A 16711-nucleotide genomic window follows, 5' to 3' on the forward strand; every position below is an offset into this window, starting at 1 on the left:
AAGTACAAATAGATTCAAGAACAGCTCCTTTGATTAGATTAGATTAGATTTCCCCACAGTGTGGAAACAGGCCCTTCGGCCCAACAAGTCCACACCGACCCTCCAAAAAGAGTAACCCACCCAGACCCATTTCCCTCTGACTAATGCACCTAACACTATGGACAATTTAGCATGGCAAATTCACCCTAACCTGCACATCTTTGGAGTATGGGAGGAAACCAGAGCACCTGGAGGAAACCCATGCAGACACAGGGAGAATGTGCAAACTCCACACAGACAGTTGCCCGAGGTTGGAATCAAACCTGGGACCCTGGTGCTGTGAGGCAGCAGTGCTAACCACTGAGCCACCGTGCCACCCCTACTGTTATTAGATTTCTGTTTGGATCTGTCCAGTTTCAAATCTCAGGTACAGCCCGCTCTTTACGCACCTTCTCTGCAGCAGGAACATTATATTCATTGCTCTGTTCTATTTACTCCACTGCACTTTCTATTAGAGTAAAGACTTTGACTTGCCAGTCATCCATTTACCTGTGAATAGTCAACTCCAGTCAACTTTTAAAGTTCTTGTTTCATATCCTTACAAGGTTTACTTATTCCAATTAAGAACTTTAACCTTATTGGAACACTTACCCCTTTCCATAATACTATTTAGTTTTAAAATAGTTACGAACACTAGTTCAAAAGTGTTGCCTTACCAACACTTCAGTCACTTGCCCTGTTTTATTTCCCAAGAGAAGGTCAGGTTTTGCTACTTACTCATTGATAAAGTAACTTTTCTTGAACACATTGAACAAATTCTTCACTATCCAAACCTTTAACACCATGGTAGTCCCAGTCAATGTGTGGTACATTAAAATCCCCTATTACATCATTATTATTCTTACATATGTTTGAGATCTCTACATATTCACTTCGCAGTTTCCCTCTGACTATAGTACAATCCTAAAGTGACCATCCTTTCTTTTTTCTAATTTCAACCACATATTTTCACTAAACTATTCCTCAGAAATAATTTTTCTTTTTACAGTAGTAATGTTTTCCTTAATCAAAAATGCCACTCTCCCTCCTTTCCTTCCTATAACATCTAAATCCTGGGACACTGAGCTGCCAGTCCTGTCCCTACCTCAGCCAAGTTTCTGTAGTAGCTATGACACCCCAGTCCCATGTTCTCATACATTCCCTGAGCTCACCAGCCTTAACAGTAAGACCCCTTGCATTGAAATAATTACAGTTTAACTCCCTCAAGTTACCTCGTTCTCTGGCTTGCTCTTGTCTGTCTTTTCTAAATAAGTCGCTCGTTTCTGATTCAGAACGATCCTCATCTGTCTTTCTATTTTCACTTTTACTTTGGAAACCCTGATCCCTATCTCTAATAGTTTACAGACTCCCAAAATAGAACGAGCAAATCTCGCCGACAGGTCCCTTTCCAGTTCAGGTGAAACCCACCCTTTTCGAACAGGTCTCTTCCGTCCAAGAAGAGATCCCAATGATCAAAGAAACTCAATCCCTGCACATTGCGCCCTCTCTTCAGCCACTGATTTTATCTCCTATGTCCTTTTATTCCTTCCCTCATTAGAATTTGGCCCCAGAATCATAGAATCCCTACAACGTGGAAGCAGTCCATTCAGCCCATCTAGTCCACACCAACCCTCCAAAGAACAAACCCATCCCATTCCTGTAACCTTTTATTTCCCCACGGCTAATTCACCTAGACAGGACACCCCTGGACACTATGGGTAATTTAACATGGCCAATCCACCCTAACCTGCACATCTTTAGACTGTGGGAGGAAACCGGAGCACCTGGAGGAAACCCATGCAGACACGGGGAGAATGTGCAAACTCCAGAGACAGTCACCCGAGGTTGGAATTTAACCCGGGTCCCCAGCACTGTGAGGAAGCAGTGCTAACCACTGAGCTAGGAGTAAACCAGAGATTACTACTTTTGATGTATTGTTTTGTCTAACCTCTTATATTCACTCTGCACAGCTTTAACCCCTTCCCTAGCTATGTCATTCCTACCGATGTAAACAACTTCCAGCTCTCATTCTCCTTTTTGACAATATACTTCAAATGTTTTGACATGCCCTTAACATTGGCACTAGGAAAGCAACATGCCAACCTGGATTTACGTTCACTGCCTGAGAATCTTTTGTCTGTGCCCCTGACAGGACAGTCCCCTGTAACAATTATTCTTTAAAATTTTGACAAACCCTGTTTAATGTAAAATTAGTGCCTGAGGTCTGACTACCACTTCTGTTTTTCCTTGAGACATTATCTCATTTAACAGTACCCAAAATGGAATATCTGTTTGAGAAAGGAATAGCCACAGAAGAATTCTGAACTAATTTCTTACCTTTCCTGACAGTCAACTATTTGAGTGATCCTGCTGTGCAATCACTTCTCGAAACCTACTAGTGTCTCTTATATGCTCACAGTGACATTAAGCATAAAAACACGCTCTCAATAGCACCTTATATATAACAAATTTCCCTGACCAAAAGATTTAATACTAAGCATCCAAAAAATAGAAAAAGAAATATGATTATTAAAGCAAAAATCAAACACTTAGCTTAACAAGTGAGAAACCAACTCCTTAAATAATCCAACATTCAGCTTTCAATCGCCAAATATAACAAAACTCACATGTAGGCCTCTCCTAGGAGAAAGTGAGGAATGCAGATGCTGGAGATCTGTGATGAGAACCTGCATGTCCTTGATTGAGTGGGAGGGGGAGTTACACTCCACCAAGGACATGCAGATCCAGGGTCTCATCCAGTGCCAAACCCTAACCACCTGACGCCTGGAGGAAGAACACCTCATCTTCTGTCTTGGGACCCTCCAACCACACGGGATCAATGTGGATTTCATCAGTTTCCCCACTACCCCTTCCCCCACCTTATCCCAGTCCCAACCCTCCAACTCAGCACCGCCCTCTTGACCTGTCCTACCTGTGCATCTTCCTTCGCACCTATCCACTCCACCCTCCTTTCTGATCTATCACTTTCACCCCTCCACCTTCATCTACCTATAGCATTCCCAGCTATCTTCACCCCAGCCCCAAGCTTCATTCCTGATGAAGGCCTTATGCCCTAAACATTGATTATCCGGCTCCTCAGATGCTGCCTGACCTTACTGTGCTTTTCCAGCAACACACTCTTCAACTCACCACTAACTCCCTAAACAAACAATCTCACATTCTTTCACTTTTTTTTGTCAAGAGTCATAGAGATGGAAACAGACCCTTCGGTCCAACCCGTCCATGCCGACCAGATATCCCAACCCAATCTAGTCCCAACTGCCAGCACCCAGCCCATATCCCTCCAAACCCTTCCTGTTCATATACCCATCCAGAGAATCCTCTGAAGATTGAAACTCGACAGATACAAACTCTCTGGGGCGGAGGAGAGGTGGGAAGAAGAAAAGATCTCTCCTTTGCTTTTTAAATTAATTTTCAGACATGCGTTTTTGAAAGATGAAAGCTTAAGACAGAGATAGAGAAAAAACTTTTTTTACAGATTGATGCTCGGCAGAGACATGGAGGTCCCTCCCACACAGACTCCGTTGGATAAAAGATGAAATCTCTCACTTTCCGGCCCTCTCTCTGCTCCGCTGCTGCAGGGCGCGCTCGCTGGCTGGCGGACGGGCGGGCGGACAGACAGGGTTCCGCCGTATCTGCGCCATATCCCCCGGGGCGGCTGGATACTGTATCCAGTGAATTGCTACATTGTCCCAAAAAAGGATACATTTTCGGGCGTGAGCGCGCGATTCTCTCCCTCCTCCAGGTCTCTGCGGTTGGCACAGAGGCGCGCCCGCGCGCCTGGCTGCAACGCGGGTGCGTGCGCGCGTCGGCCCGGCGGCGCGCGCTGGCCACTTTGCGCAAAGCGCATGCTCGTCGTGCCTTATAGCCGCGGGGCCGCCGCTGCGGTTTATTCACTGCAGCAGCGGGAGGAGAGAGAGAGGGAGGGAAGGAAGGGAAGGGAAGGGAAGGGAAGGGAAAGGAAAAGAAAAGAAAAGAAAAGAGAGAGATAGATAGATAGAAGGAAGGAAAGCCAATAGAGAGAGGGGGAAAACAAAAATAGAGGATACAGACAGACAAACAGATACAGAGTGAGAGTGAGGAGAGCATCGCCAGTCACTGCAGCATCCAGAAGGACATCCTCCTGCTCTCCCCCTTCCATCCCCTGCTCCTTCTCCCGGTCTCTCTGTCTCTCTCACGCACCGACAGGCGAACCCTCCTCCCCCCTACCCCCCCACCCCGGCCGGTTACTCGGTGAACACCATGGCCGATAAAGACGGCAAGAAGGACCTGGAGGAGGCAGAGGGAGGATGGAAGCAGTTTATCTACAACCCGGGCACCGGGCAGTTCATGGGCAGGACCGCCAGCAGCTGGGGTAAGGAGCTGCGGGAACGAGTGTATGTTCACCGTCACCACCATCACCATTATGCTGCATATTCACCATCAGATTGATCAGAACATCAATCAGCTATAGGGAGGGGGGTTACCCCCCCCACCCAGGTATAAGGGGGAGTGTGTGGAGGGAGAGGGGGTTAACCCCCACCCAGCTGTAAGGGGGTGGGGGTGTGTGAACGCTGCATGCGGATCGATTGGAAATGTCGGAGCTGCTTTTCTGGCGGGACGGTGGTGGTGGTGAAAGCTTGTCTCTGGCGAGAGTATTAACATTGCGGATGCTCGGTGCTGGACCCAGCCCCCAGTGTCCGACTCCTACCCCCAGTTCTTTCTCTATGTTCCCCACTCCCGCTGCGGAACCTACTGCCCGTGTCCGGTACCTTCTCTTCCCCCCCCCCCCCCGATACCTGCCCCCTGTCCCTTTCCCCCCCCTCACCCCAATACCTGACCCCCGTCTCTTTCCCCCCCTCACCCGATACCTGCCCCCCCGTCCCTTTCCCCCTCACCCCGATACCTGTCCCCCCGTCCCTTTCCCCCCTCACCCCAATACCTGCCCCCTGTCCCTTCCCCCCTCACCCCGATACCTGTCCCCCCGTCCCTTTCCCCCCTCACCCCAATACCTGCCCCCTGTCCCTTCCCCCCTCACCCCGATACCTGCCCCAGTTCCTGCCTCCTGTGCCCACCCGGACTCGATCGCTGCAGTGCTTCCCCCATTCCCCCCCCCCCCAGGTCCCTGGCTCTCGCTGCTAACCCAGTGCCGGGGAGCCACTGTAATTGCTTTGCCCGCAGTGACTGGAGCCAGGGCTGAGTGAGGGGAGAGCGTCTCTCTGTCTCTCCCAGTCACCTTCCCCACCCCCGGGCCAGTGGTGGGTCCAGGGGGGCGGAGGGTAAAAGAAGGAAAATAGAATTAAATGATGAATTGTAGCCGAGGTGTCAGAAAGCGGCTTGGAGGTTTTGGATTAAAACCTGCGTATTATATGCAAAGCCTGTGAATCATGAAGCTGCCGAGGTGTTAACGTGAGCAAACTCCTAACGTTGGAGTAAACTTGGGCTGCTGCATTTCCTCCAGCCTCCCCCCACCCCGCCCCCACTTTGTTTTTTCATGAGTGAGCAATGTTTTAATATTCCCTTAGATCTGGGCGAAGCGCTGACTAGTTCCACTTGATCTTTTGATTTTTTTTAAAACGTGATAGAACTGGATGCAAAATAGTGTCTTTATTTGATGATTGAGAAATAGCGTAGGGGACTGACATCTGATTTTATACGGGAGATTCATCCATTCAAAAGTATCCCTGCATCATCTCTCTCTCTTTTTAGTTGATGGTCTTGATTTAGATGTTATTATACCTTTGGAATCCAGGAAGTGATTTTTTTTTGAAAGGGAACTGTAATTCTTGATATTGGTGCAAAGTAAATGAATCCCTATGGATGAAGAAGCTGCATGAACAGCTAGTGTTTAAGACAGTCTGTCTTTAATTCCAAGTTGCTTCATTAAGTTTTAATTGATTTTATCTATAAATTTCCTCCTTTTTATTACTTGCATAATTTTAAATAAGTTAATAATTCAAAGAAATTCTGCACAAAATCAATAAGGCTCCAGCAATAAATTTGTTAATTGTTTTGCTTTGTCTCAATGTTCCATCAATTTGATTAGTTTCATGGGCTTCACAGAAACTCACTCACTTTTTGAAACTTCGAATTTAATGCATCATTTCGGGAGAGGAGGTGAAATCTTATTTGAGAACATTTTACTAGAAGAGTATTAAGGATTTTTGTTTTGAGTTAAGATAATATTGTTTATAGAGTCGAGGGTCATTCCCTACACCATAGTAAAAAAAAAGGAGTGACTTGTAGCTACCCCGTATTCATGTAAAATATAGTTTGCTTTTTGCCTGACTATGACTTTTTTTTAGGATCAATGTGAAATAATCATGACCTTGCCTGTTTTCTTCGATGTTTTAGCAATTATTGCCCGAAGAATGCGTGAAGGAGGAGAATATTCAAAATCATGAACCAAAAAATATATAGCCTTGCTGTTTAAGAATAAATGTTTTCATTTATGGGGCTCCTTTGTAAATTATGTGTCCTTAGTCTACATTTAATCTCTGACTCAAGAGCCAAGAAATTTTGCTTTGTCAAGAACATTCACTTATCATCTGTTAGTGTGATCTTACTTTGCCCTGTCTTGAGATCTGACCCTTTTTTATGATTGATTTCAGGCCCCAAAACAAATTAATTTGTTCTGATGAATGACAGAGGTGGAGGATGGTGGGGGTTAGTGGTAAATGCAATTTCTGAAACTAGCTGAGCATCACCTGATTAAGTCATGAGGGATGTGGATAGGGTGAATAGTCATAGTCTTTTCCCCAGAGTACGGGAGTCCAAAACTAGAGGGCATACATGTAGGGGGTTTGGGGAAAGATTTAAAAGGGCCCTAAGGGGCAACATTTTCATGCAGAGGGTGGTGCATGTATGGGTGAGCTGCCAGAGGACGTGGCAGAGGCTGGTACAATAACAGCATTGAAAAGGCTATTTGAATAGGAAGGGTTTAGAGGGGTATGGGTTAAGTGCTGGCAAATGGGGCTAGATTAATTTAGGGTATCTGGTAGGCATGGATGAGTTGGACCGAAGGGTCTGTTTCCATGCTGTACATCTCTACGACTCTAATTACGTTGAGTGCCCCATCGGCATATGAGAAGTTAGTATTGCTGTTTAGATCATGAAGGAGACTCCTTTAGGGGTATCCCTATACAAGATACAGTCCCTGAAAGAGCCTGAGTCACACAGTCCACTCTGCCAAAAATAGGAAGTATTTCAGGTGGGGTGGGATAGAGCCAGCAACAATGTCGCTCTTAGAATGTTGTGCCTTCCTTTAAAATGAACTTTCTAACACCTCCCCAAGCCCTGACACCCTTTTCCCATTGTCCTGCTTTGTAATATTCCAATGCAGACTTGCCCAGGTCTGAACAGGCAGGTGAACTAGAGACACCCGAGCACTGACTGAGACTGTGAATACTGAAACTCTTAATTTTAAATAGTATACTCCAAACAGCACCCGGTATGAAGGAGAACTGAGGAGCAGGAAGTGCGGGAGCTTAAAAAGTGAAGTTGAACTCCACTCAGGTGAACCATATCTATGGTAAGGAATCTGACCTCTCAGTGATTAATGAAATCAATACCTGGGACGCCCTGAGGATAATTCCTTAATCGCAATATTTTCCTTTCCAGTTAATCTGTTCAGAATTTATTGCCCTTTTGGCTATTTCATTTGAAATGAAATATTGTCATTGGATAGCCTTTATCAATGGTTACACTATGTGTGATGTGTGAATCTAAGGTGGGGGTTTATCATTTTGTATTGTCTGTTGTACTGTATGTGGCACATAATGTTCTAAATGTCATTAAATTTTCAGGACGTGGGCAAGACTAGCATTTATCTCTCATTCTTTGTTGCTCATCATCATTGGCAGTCCCTTTATTGCAAGAAGGATACTTGCCAGAGAATACAGCCCAGAGCAGAGCTTGTCTCTGGAAGCTTATAACAGAGAGATGGTGCTGCACTGCACCAACCACACGGTTCTGGCTGATTACCTGCCTTTAGGGTTTTGGAAAGATTGGCAGGTTAACAATCAACCAGTTTGGTTATATCATTTTGACACCTCCTGTGGCCATTGAGGATTTGATGAATTTGTTGAATTTGTTAAATCTTCGTAATACATTATGGATTAACTGCTATTCCCTGAATCTGTGGTTCAGAGGCAGTGATACAACCTTCCAACTAGCCGCTTTGAGATGGTGGTGGAGTAATTTGAATCGCTTTTGTTCTTGGGTGAAAAAAAATCTGTTCTTCCTATGAATTAGTATCATAACCCTGGTCAGGACCACTTTGATAAGAGTGCATTTTAAACAATGCAGTATGAGAAGTTAGCATTGGTGTTTAGATGATAAAGGAGGCTTCGTGGGGTGTCTGTGCCTGTGCAAGACATAATCGCGGCGCATCTTGATTCATCCAGTTAGAAAGATTGTACAATTTCCTCCCTCTCCATTGCAAACTGGCTCCAAAATGCTGTGATTCCTCACGTTTTACCTCCACAACCTTAGGTAGGAGTCAATTTCATGTGTTGTTCAACCCTATGAAGAAAAACATCTTGCTATCAGTTGTAAATCAGTTATTTTATAGTTTAAACTTGTTCCCTCTTGTCCTACTCTCAGCTTGTTTTGAAATAGTGTTCCAGGTTTATCTTTTCTCTACTACTTAACTTTTATCTTTATAGCTCTTCAAAGGTCATCTCTTGGTTATCTTCTTTCAAGGCTGAAAGTTTCCTGAGACCCTTTTTCAAACACATTACTCTTTTTCTGGGATTAGTCCCTTAACGCTTCATGCACACCTTTTGAATTTTCATTACCAGAACTGAACATAGATCTCCAGGGTGTCTTTAGATGATTTTATTATGCTACAGATACTTTATTTAAATATTTCTTTCTCAGTTACAAATCTATACTTAACATTTTAGACAGACTTATATATTGCAAGGGACTGGGTAGCTATCTTGAGTTAGGAGCTTATCAAGACACAATACTTTTTTTGATATTGTTAAATCTTTGTAATACATTATGGATTAACTGGTATTCCCTGCCCTCTTGACCTACTTTCACAAACTGCTGAGCAATCAATTTCCCCTTCTGCCCCCCCCCCTCCCCCGTCCTTTCCTTTTATAGTAAATCACAGAACGTGGGAGATAGTGGCTGGTCCAGCTTTTATTGGTCATTCCTATTTGCCCTTGAGAAGTTGGTGGTGAGTTGATCTTGTAAATGGTTCTTTTTGGGGTTCTCAAATCTTTTATCATTGCTACCCTGCCAAAAATAACCGCAGTTCTGATCCTCTGGCTTCGTAAAAATACGATACCATCCCTAACCTTGTTGCCTCTCAAGTACATGTCCATCGTCCCTGCAGCTCCAGATTTAAAGCTTCCCAATTAAGCTCAGTTCCTGCCAGAGCACTGAACTGCCTCAAAGTTACAAATATTATCTTCTGCAAGTGTGACATAGTGGACCTCATCCTCCCCACGCTGTCTGTAGCCTTTGGTGCAGGTGATCATCCCACACTCCTCCCAAGCTGCTTATTCACTGTACAACAAAATGGGATTGCTTTGATTGTTGACTCATGAAGAGTGGCTGGATCAGTTAGGATTATCTTCGCTGGAGTTTCAAAACATTGAATTATAGAATCCTTACAGTGCAGAAAGAGGTCATTCAGCCCATCAAGTTAACACTGACCCTCGACAGAGCATCCCATTCAGACCTAGCCCCTCACCTAATCCCCATACCCTCACATTTCCCATGGCTAATCTACCTACCCTGCACTTCCCTGGACACTACGGGCAATTTAGCAGACCCATCCACCTAACCTGCACATGGACTATGGGAGGAGACCGGAGCAGCCAGAGGAAACCCACGCAGACATGGGGAGGATGTGCAAGCTCAACACAGTCAGTTGCCCGAGGCTGGAATCAAACCCGAGTCCCTTGTGCTGTGAATCAATGGTGCAAAACCACCGTGCCACCCAAGAATAAAGTTGGGGATGGGTGCTTCTCAAAGAAACCTATAAAATTCTAACAGGACTAGGCAGGGTAAACACCGGAAGGATATTCCCAATGACTGTAGAGTCCAGAACCAGGGATTCACAGCCTAAGAATAGGGAGTTAGAATATTTTGGACTGAGATGAGGAGAAATGTCTTCACCCAGAGCATGGTGACCCTGTGGAATTCACTCCCACAGACAGTGGTGGAGGGCAAAACATTGAATGTTTTCAAGCAGGAGTTTGATTATAATTCTTAGGGCTAAAGAGATCAATGGATCTAGGGAGAAAGCCTGGAGTGGGGGACTGAGTTGGATGATCAACCGTGATCATATTGATTTGGTGGAACAGGATGGAAGGGCTGAATGGCCTACTGTTGCTCCTATTTGTTTCTATCCAGTCACAACTGGCAGTGATTTTCCAACCTGCCATTGTACCATTGTCTCTGGAGTTGCCCAAATACAATGCTTCCCATTTCCCATTTAGCTCTTAGCAACATAATTCAGACACATTCAGGTTCTATATATATGCTGATGCTAGCCTCCTGTAACTCACCACCATCTCTCTCAATACCTTTACTTCCTCAGCGTTGTTCGAATGCTTTTCCAACACCCAGCCCTAAATGAGCTGGACGTTTCTCCAAATAGACATCAGAAACACTTATCATATTATCTTTGACCCTTCCTCCCAGGCGACTGATTTCATTTCCTTCACTGACTTGTACATCGAGCTGTAAGGTGTAAACTTTGTGCTCTCTTTGATAATGAGCTGAGATTCTGTTTTATAATGAGGTCAGACAGGTCGACCTATTAGAATAGGAGTTCCCTGATTGAACCAGATTAACAGCCTCAATCAGGGAGTGCTGGCTGACCGGACTGTGAGCAGTTCTGTTCACACTAGGAGCTAGCTCTATGCTAGCTGGTCAGTGTTATGTACTGTGCATGTATAAATAAAGGGGGACTTGGTGACAGGGGACTTGGGACAGGCCTTTGTGGAGCTATTTCAGTTGCAACAAGAGAAAAACACGCCCCCGAAGAGATTTGTTCGCAACAGTTGTCTTTGAGTTGGGGTAAGCAGTTCTGGCATCATGCCATTATTTGGGAAACTTGACTTGTTCAATCCTGCGGTTGAAGACTAGGCAGAGAATGTGGAAAGAATGCGTTGTTTTTTCCCAGGCAAATGATATTAGAGCAGACGAAAAGCAACGAATCACTCTCCTGATGGTGTATGGACCCACAGCTTGATTAATTAATCAGGAGCCTAACATTCCCTAAGGCAGCAGATACTAAAACCTTTCAAGAGTTGATGGATTTAACTAAGGAATGTTACAAACCCAAGACAACTCTAATCCTGAGACGATATCGGTTTTACTCAGCAATTCAAGAACCAAGGGAATCCATATTGGGATTTTTGAGGAGTTTAAGACTGCTGATAGAGGTATGTGACTTTGGTTTAATCCTAAGCGAGATGCTGAGGGACTGTTTGGTGTGTGGGATTAATGATGTAACCATGTAAAAACACTTATTAGTTGAAGTCTAATTTGCCTCAAAACAGGCACTACAACTGGCATTATCATCGGAAAATGCAGCAAAGTGGAACATATGAGTGACAGGGTGTTCCAATGGAAGTAAGCACGTTTAACAGGCTGACAGAGTTTTGGGAACACCACTTGAGTCAAGATGATTGCACAGCCTCAGTCAGGACATATCCTGAATAGAAGGACTCTAGGTCAGCCCACAGCAAAACTCCAAAACAAAACCAAGTCTCGGCCATACGGTTAAAACTTTCTCTAGGATCAGAGTCGGCAGGACACCGTAGTTGCTGCTGGTATATGGACTCAAGTTAGAGACAGAAAAACCGCAGATGCTGGAATCCCACGTAGACAAGCAGGAGGCTGGAAGAACATAACAGGCCAGGCAGCATCAGGAAATGGAGAAGTCAACGTTTCTGGCTGTAACTCTTCTTCAGGTATGTGGACTCTAGGCAGTAAAAGCATCCCACTAGACTTTAACTGTGTAAGAGAATTCTAGGCAATATCCAGGAGTGTGCACATCCTGGACCGTCCAACAACAGCTGGTTTGGAACAGTTACATTGCTTAGCAACATCCAAATCCGAACCAATCAAAACAAACGTCTGGTTAAATGGTCACCCAATTCTAATGGAGATTGATCCTGATGCGGTCTTTACCAAAATTCGCTCGGGACTCCAATCCTTAAGTTTGTGAGACCTCAACTTGGCTGAGAACCTATGCTGGAGAGCCTTTATTATTAAGTTTACAACTTTGGTTCCAGTCTCTCATGAGAAGCAGCTCGTTTAGTTAGCACTAACTGGAGTAAAAGGTTTGGGTCCAAGCTTGATGGGGAGAAATTGGCTGAGAAAGAATCAACTTGTTTGGCTCAACATTTTTCAATTAGAAAATGGCTGCCTGAGTGAAGTCCTCATTACATCCCGGAAGTTTTTCAGGAATATTAAAGGGGCCAAGGCCACCTTGCGTGCTGACCAAGAAGCAACTCCATGGTTCTGCATGACCCACCCAGTGTTGTTTGTCTTAACGGGCAAAAGTAGAGGCAGACATCAGGAGGCTGGAAAATGAAGGAATCGTCAAACCAGTTTAATCTGCAGATTGGGTGGCGCCAGTCATTCCAATTAGTGAAGCCTGACAAGTCAGTTGCCTTTGTGGAGATTTCAAACAAGTGATAAACCCTTTCTCACAGCTGGAGAACATCCAATCCCTTGTTTAAAGGACTTGTGTACAAAACTGGGGTATGTCCTTCAGGAAGCTGGACGTAAGTCTTGTGTACCTGCAGTTGCGGTGAGATGAAGATTCCAAGAAGTATGCTACAAATAATACCGATAAGGGTTTCCTCCAATATACAAGACTGCCATTTGGGGGCTTGTGCCATTTTTTCAGGGTACAAGGGAGAACATTTTACCAGGTCTACCCTAGGTCACCATTTATCTGAACAATGTGCTAATAACTGGGGCAACCAATAAAGAGCATTTAGAGAACTTGGACATTGTGTTTTAAATGCTTCTCCAAGGCAGTTTGGGCCTTTAGGAGAGAAAAATGTGTGCTTCAGGAACCCCAAGTGACCTACATGGCCTACAGAGTCGACAAGACTGGGTTACACCCCTTGGAGGATAAAGTGAGGGTGATCAAAAGTACCTTGGCTTCAATGTCTGTACTGGAGCTTAGATCTTTCATTGGGTTGGTGAATTTTTACATAACCTGGCACCTTTGACCTGCTATTGAACAAAAGTCAGCCTCGGAAATGGTCTCGTAGCCTTTAGATTAGATTACTTATTGTGGAAACAGGCCCTTCGGCCCAACAAGTTCACACTGAAGCACAACCCACCCAGACCCATTCCCCTACATTTACCCCTGCACCTAACACTACGGGCAATTTAGCATGGCCAATTCACCTAACCGGAGCAAACCCACGCAGACGCGGGGAGAATGTGAAACTCCACATAGTCAGTTGCCTGAGGCGGGAATTGAACCCAGGTCTCTGGCGCTGTAATGCAGCAGTGCTAACCACTGTGCCACCGTGCCGCCCACTAGGAAGTGAAGAAACAGCTGCCATTGTCTAAGGCCCACTATATGGTCCCATCAAGGCACCAATACCTCGATACCATACGGGGAGGCAATGTTAGCTCACAGATGGCCCAGTAGAGAGGAATGCCCGATAGCGTATGCTTCCCAGATACTGGCTGGTGTGGAACAAAGTTACGCCCAGATAGAGAAGGAAAGTTTGGAGGTCATCTTGGGTGTGAGAAAGTTCTTCTAATATGTTTTGTGGATGTAGATTTATAATAGTGACAGACCACGAATCCCTCCTAGGGCTATTCTAAGAGGACAAGGCTGCCTACACACACACACTACACAGACACACACAGGGGTGGGCTCTCATTCTAAGTGCTTACAATTACTAGTTGGAACACTATTCAGGAGGCCAAGTGGCTAATGCGGATTCCTTGAGCTGCCTCCCACTGGCAGGTTCACCACCGGTGATGGCTGCCACTGGAAAATTCCATTCTGCTCTTAAACTTTCTGGATACCCTTCCGATCACTGCTGGAAATTTCTGACTATGGATGCAAAAAGATTCAGTCCTGGCAAAACTAAAACGGCTGGTAGTGACGGGGAAAGCAAAAGTGGCCATCACAAACCAGAGTTAAAACCTTTCGGGACCCAGCAAGACCAGATCGAAGGAGAGGGTGGCATGTTATTATGGGGAGCAAGAGTGATTGTCCCAAGCAAAGGTGATTGCCAGATACTGGCTGAATCCCACCAGGGTCATCGAGGGCGTTTCAAAAATGAAGATGTTGGCGAGAAATTGTCTGGTGGCCAGGGTTGGGTGCCAGCATTGCTGCTGTGGTTGGGCAGTGCAGAATGCCAACAGGGTCAATAATTGCCACCGGTAGCTCCCCCACATTTGAGGACATGGCTGTGTAAATGCTGGACTGGACTATACTGATCCTTTCATGGGCTCAATGTTTCTAGTCATTGTGGATGTCCAGTCAGAGTGCATTCATCAAACACAAGGGTGATGATTGGAAAGTTGTGAGTGTGGTTTGCAATACATGGACCCTTGGAGGTGACACACACACACCACACACACACCACACAGTCTCCTGCGGCCAGAACCGAACCTGGGACCCTAGTGCTGTGAGACAGCAGTGCTAACCACTGAGCCACCGTGTCGCCCTGGACTATGTGAAAGCTGCGAGTTTGCAAACACAGCAGGAGCAAAATGTGTCCAGCCCCTCAGAACATTCACGGGTTCTCCCCTTCCGCTTGTAATGAGGTCAGCCAGGTGGACCTCATAGAATGAGTTCCCTGATTTGGGGCTGTTAACCTGGTCCAATCAGGGAGCCCTGACTGACAGATATAAACAGGAGTGTCAGAGGGAGCTGAATCAGGGTCTTCTCTACACGTGTAAATAAAGGGTGACTTCCTGACTGCATACCAGCCTTTGTGGATTTATTTAATATCCTGTATGTTCTGCATCATTAACACTGTTTACTTCTACACCTAGATAATCGCTGGTATCTGCTCAACTCATCTGTGCTTTCTGTTATGTCTTGACTTTACTAATTGTATGTTCTCCTTGTATGTTCTCCTGACTAAATCCAATTTTCTATACACCTGAACTCCCCAAAACCCTGCTGCCTCCTTCTTAACTTCCACCAAGTCCCATTCACCTGGCAGCCTCTTTGAACTAAAATGATTCCTTTCATCAGGAATTTTTATTTCAGAAAAACCCATCCTGTTGTCTAAATCTCTCTGTACCTCACCCTTCCCTGTCTTTGTAAAGTCCTAGGGCTCTCCAGGAACAGAATCACATGAATGTTACAGTACAAAGGAGGCCACTCAGCCCATTGTGTCTCTCATGTATCCCTTTAGTTCATTCAACAGCTGCATTGTTAGCCACCTGGACCTCAAAATCTAAAATTATTTTCTCACTTTTTGAAAGCTTCCTTTTTGGCCGAAGTGTTAGTCCCCTGTTCTAACATGTCCTCTTTTGGATTGTAAGCAATTTTTTAACATTCCTGTGAAGAGTCTTGGGACATTTTACTGCATTAAAGACATTGAAACCAAGTGTTCTTATGAAGATGACCCTGTGATGACCATCCAATGATCTATTTAATATTAACATTTAACTGTTATATGGATATTGGTGAGTCGAGACAATGTGGATCTACATTAAACTGGACCTGTCCCCAAATACCACAAATTAATGAAAAACTTTCCCCAGCACTTCACTCTTCATTTTAGTTGTCTTAACAATTCATGAGTATTATAGCTATCATCCATTTTTAAATTTTAATCTGTGGTTATCGTAACAAAACAAACAAGAAACACCTAAAGAGACCAAAGGAGTAGGCCATTCGGCCCCTCAAGCGTGCTCCTTCATTCAATAGGATCATGGCTGATCCAACGTTCCCCTCCTCCACTTTCCTGCCCTTTCCCTGTAACCCTCTATTTCCCAATTGATCAAGAATTTATCTCAGCCTTAAATATACACAAGATCCCTTCCCCCACAGCTCTCTGTGGCAAGGAGTTCCAAAGACTCTCAACCCTCTGAGAGAAAAAAATTCCTCTTCATCTCAGTATTAAATTGGTGCCCCTTTATTCTGAGACTCTGGTCCTAGACTCTCCCATAAGGGGAAACATCCTCTCAGCATTTATCCTGTCAATTGTTGATAATGCAACATCACAGTACAATTTTATAGCTTAATCCCGGTGCCTCATTGTTATTTACTTCTAACAATCCACAGACAAGACCTCAAAAAAAAATGAAAATATCATAGACTTGTACAGTACAGAAACAGACCCTTTGGTCCAACACGTCCATGCCGACCAGATATCCCAACCTATTTGCCCATTTGCCAGCACTTGGCCCATACCGAGCAAATTAATTCAAATTTTTTCGAATACTTTAAAAATTTTTCATGCAGTTAAAGTTCCAGCTCAATACCATATCTGTCTTTAATAGCTTTGCTTCCTGCCACATTGATTGCATTTTTACGTTAACTTTTTCCATTATAAATGCAGAGTACCATACTTGTCATGAATGCTGCTTATAAAAGCTGCAGTTATACGTTCAGAACTGGTGATGGCACTGTAGTGCCTTGGTTTTATATCTCACGGGTCCTGAGGGTCACCTACAAGGAACCACCAATACTCCAACCACCTCACTGTCTGTACACCATGAATTA

General features: G+C 44.8%; 1 protein-coding gene across 1 annotated transcript in view; it reads left to right on the forward strand.

Moving 5' to 3' along the window:
* Nucleotides 1-3989: 3989 nt before the first annotated feature.
* Nucleotides 3990-16711, forward strand: part of atp1b3a (ATPase Na+/K+ transporting subunit beta 3a) — a 69772-nt gene continuing 57050 nt past the window's right edge. The window contains exon 1 of the mRNA XM_072571957.1: nt 3990-4393. Coding sequence (XP_072428058.1) covers nt 4282-4393 — 112 coding nt within the window. The 5' untranslated portion in view covers nt 3990-4281. The remainder of the gene's footprint in view (nt 4394-16711) is intronic.

This window comes from Chiloscyllium punctatum, chromosome 6, assembly GCF_047496795.1.
Source record: "Chiloscyllium punctatum isolate Juve2018m chromosome 6, sChiPun1.3, whole genome shotgun sequence".
Taxonomy (NCBI): domain Eukaryota; kingdom Metazoa; phylum Chordata; class Chondrichthyes; order Orectolobiformes; family Hemiscylliidae; genus Chiloscyllium; species Chiloscyllium punctatum.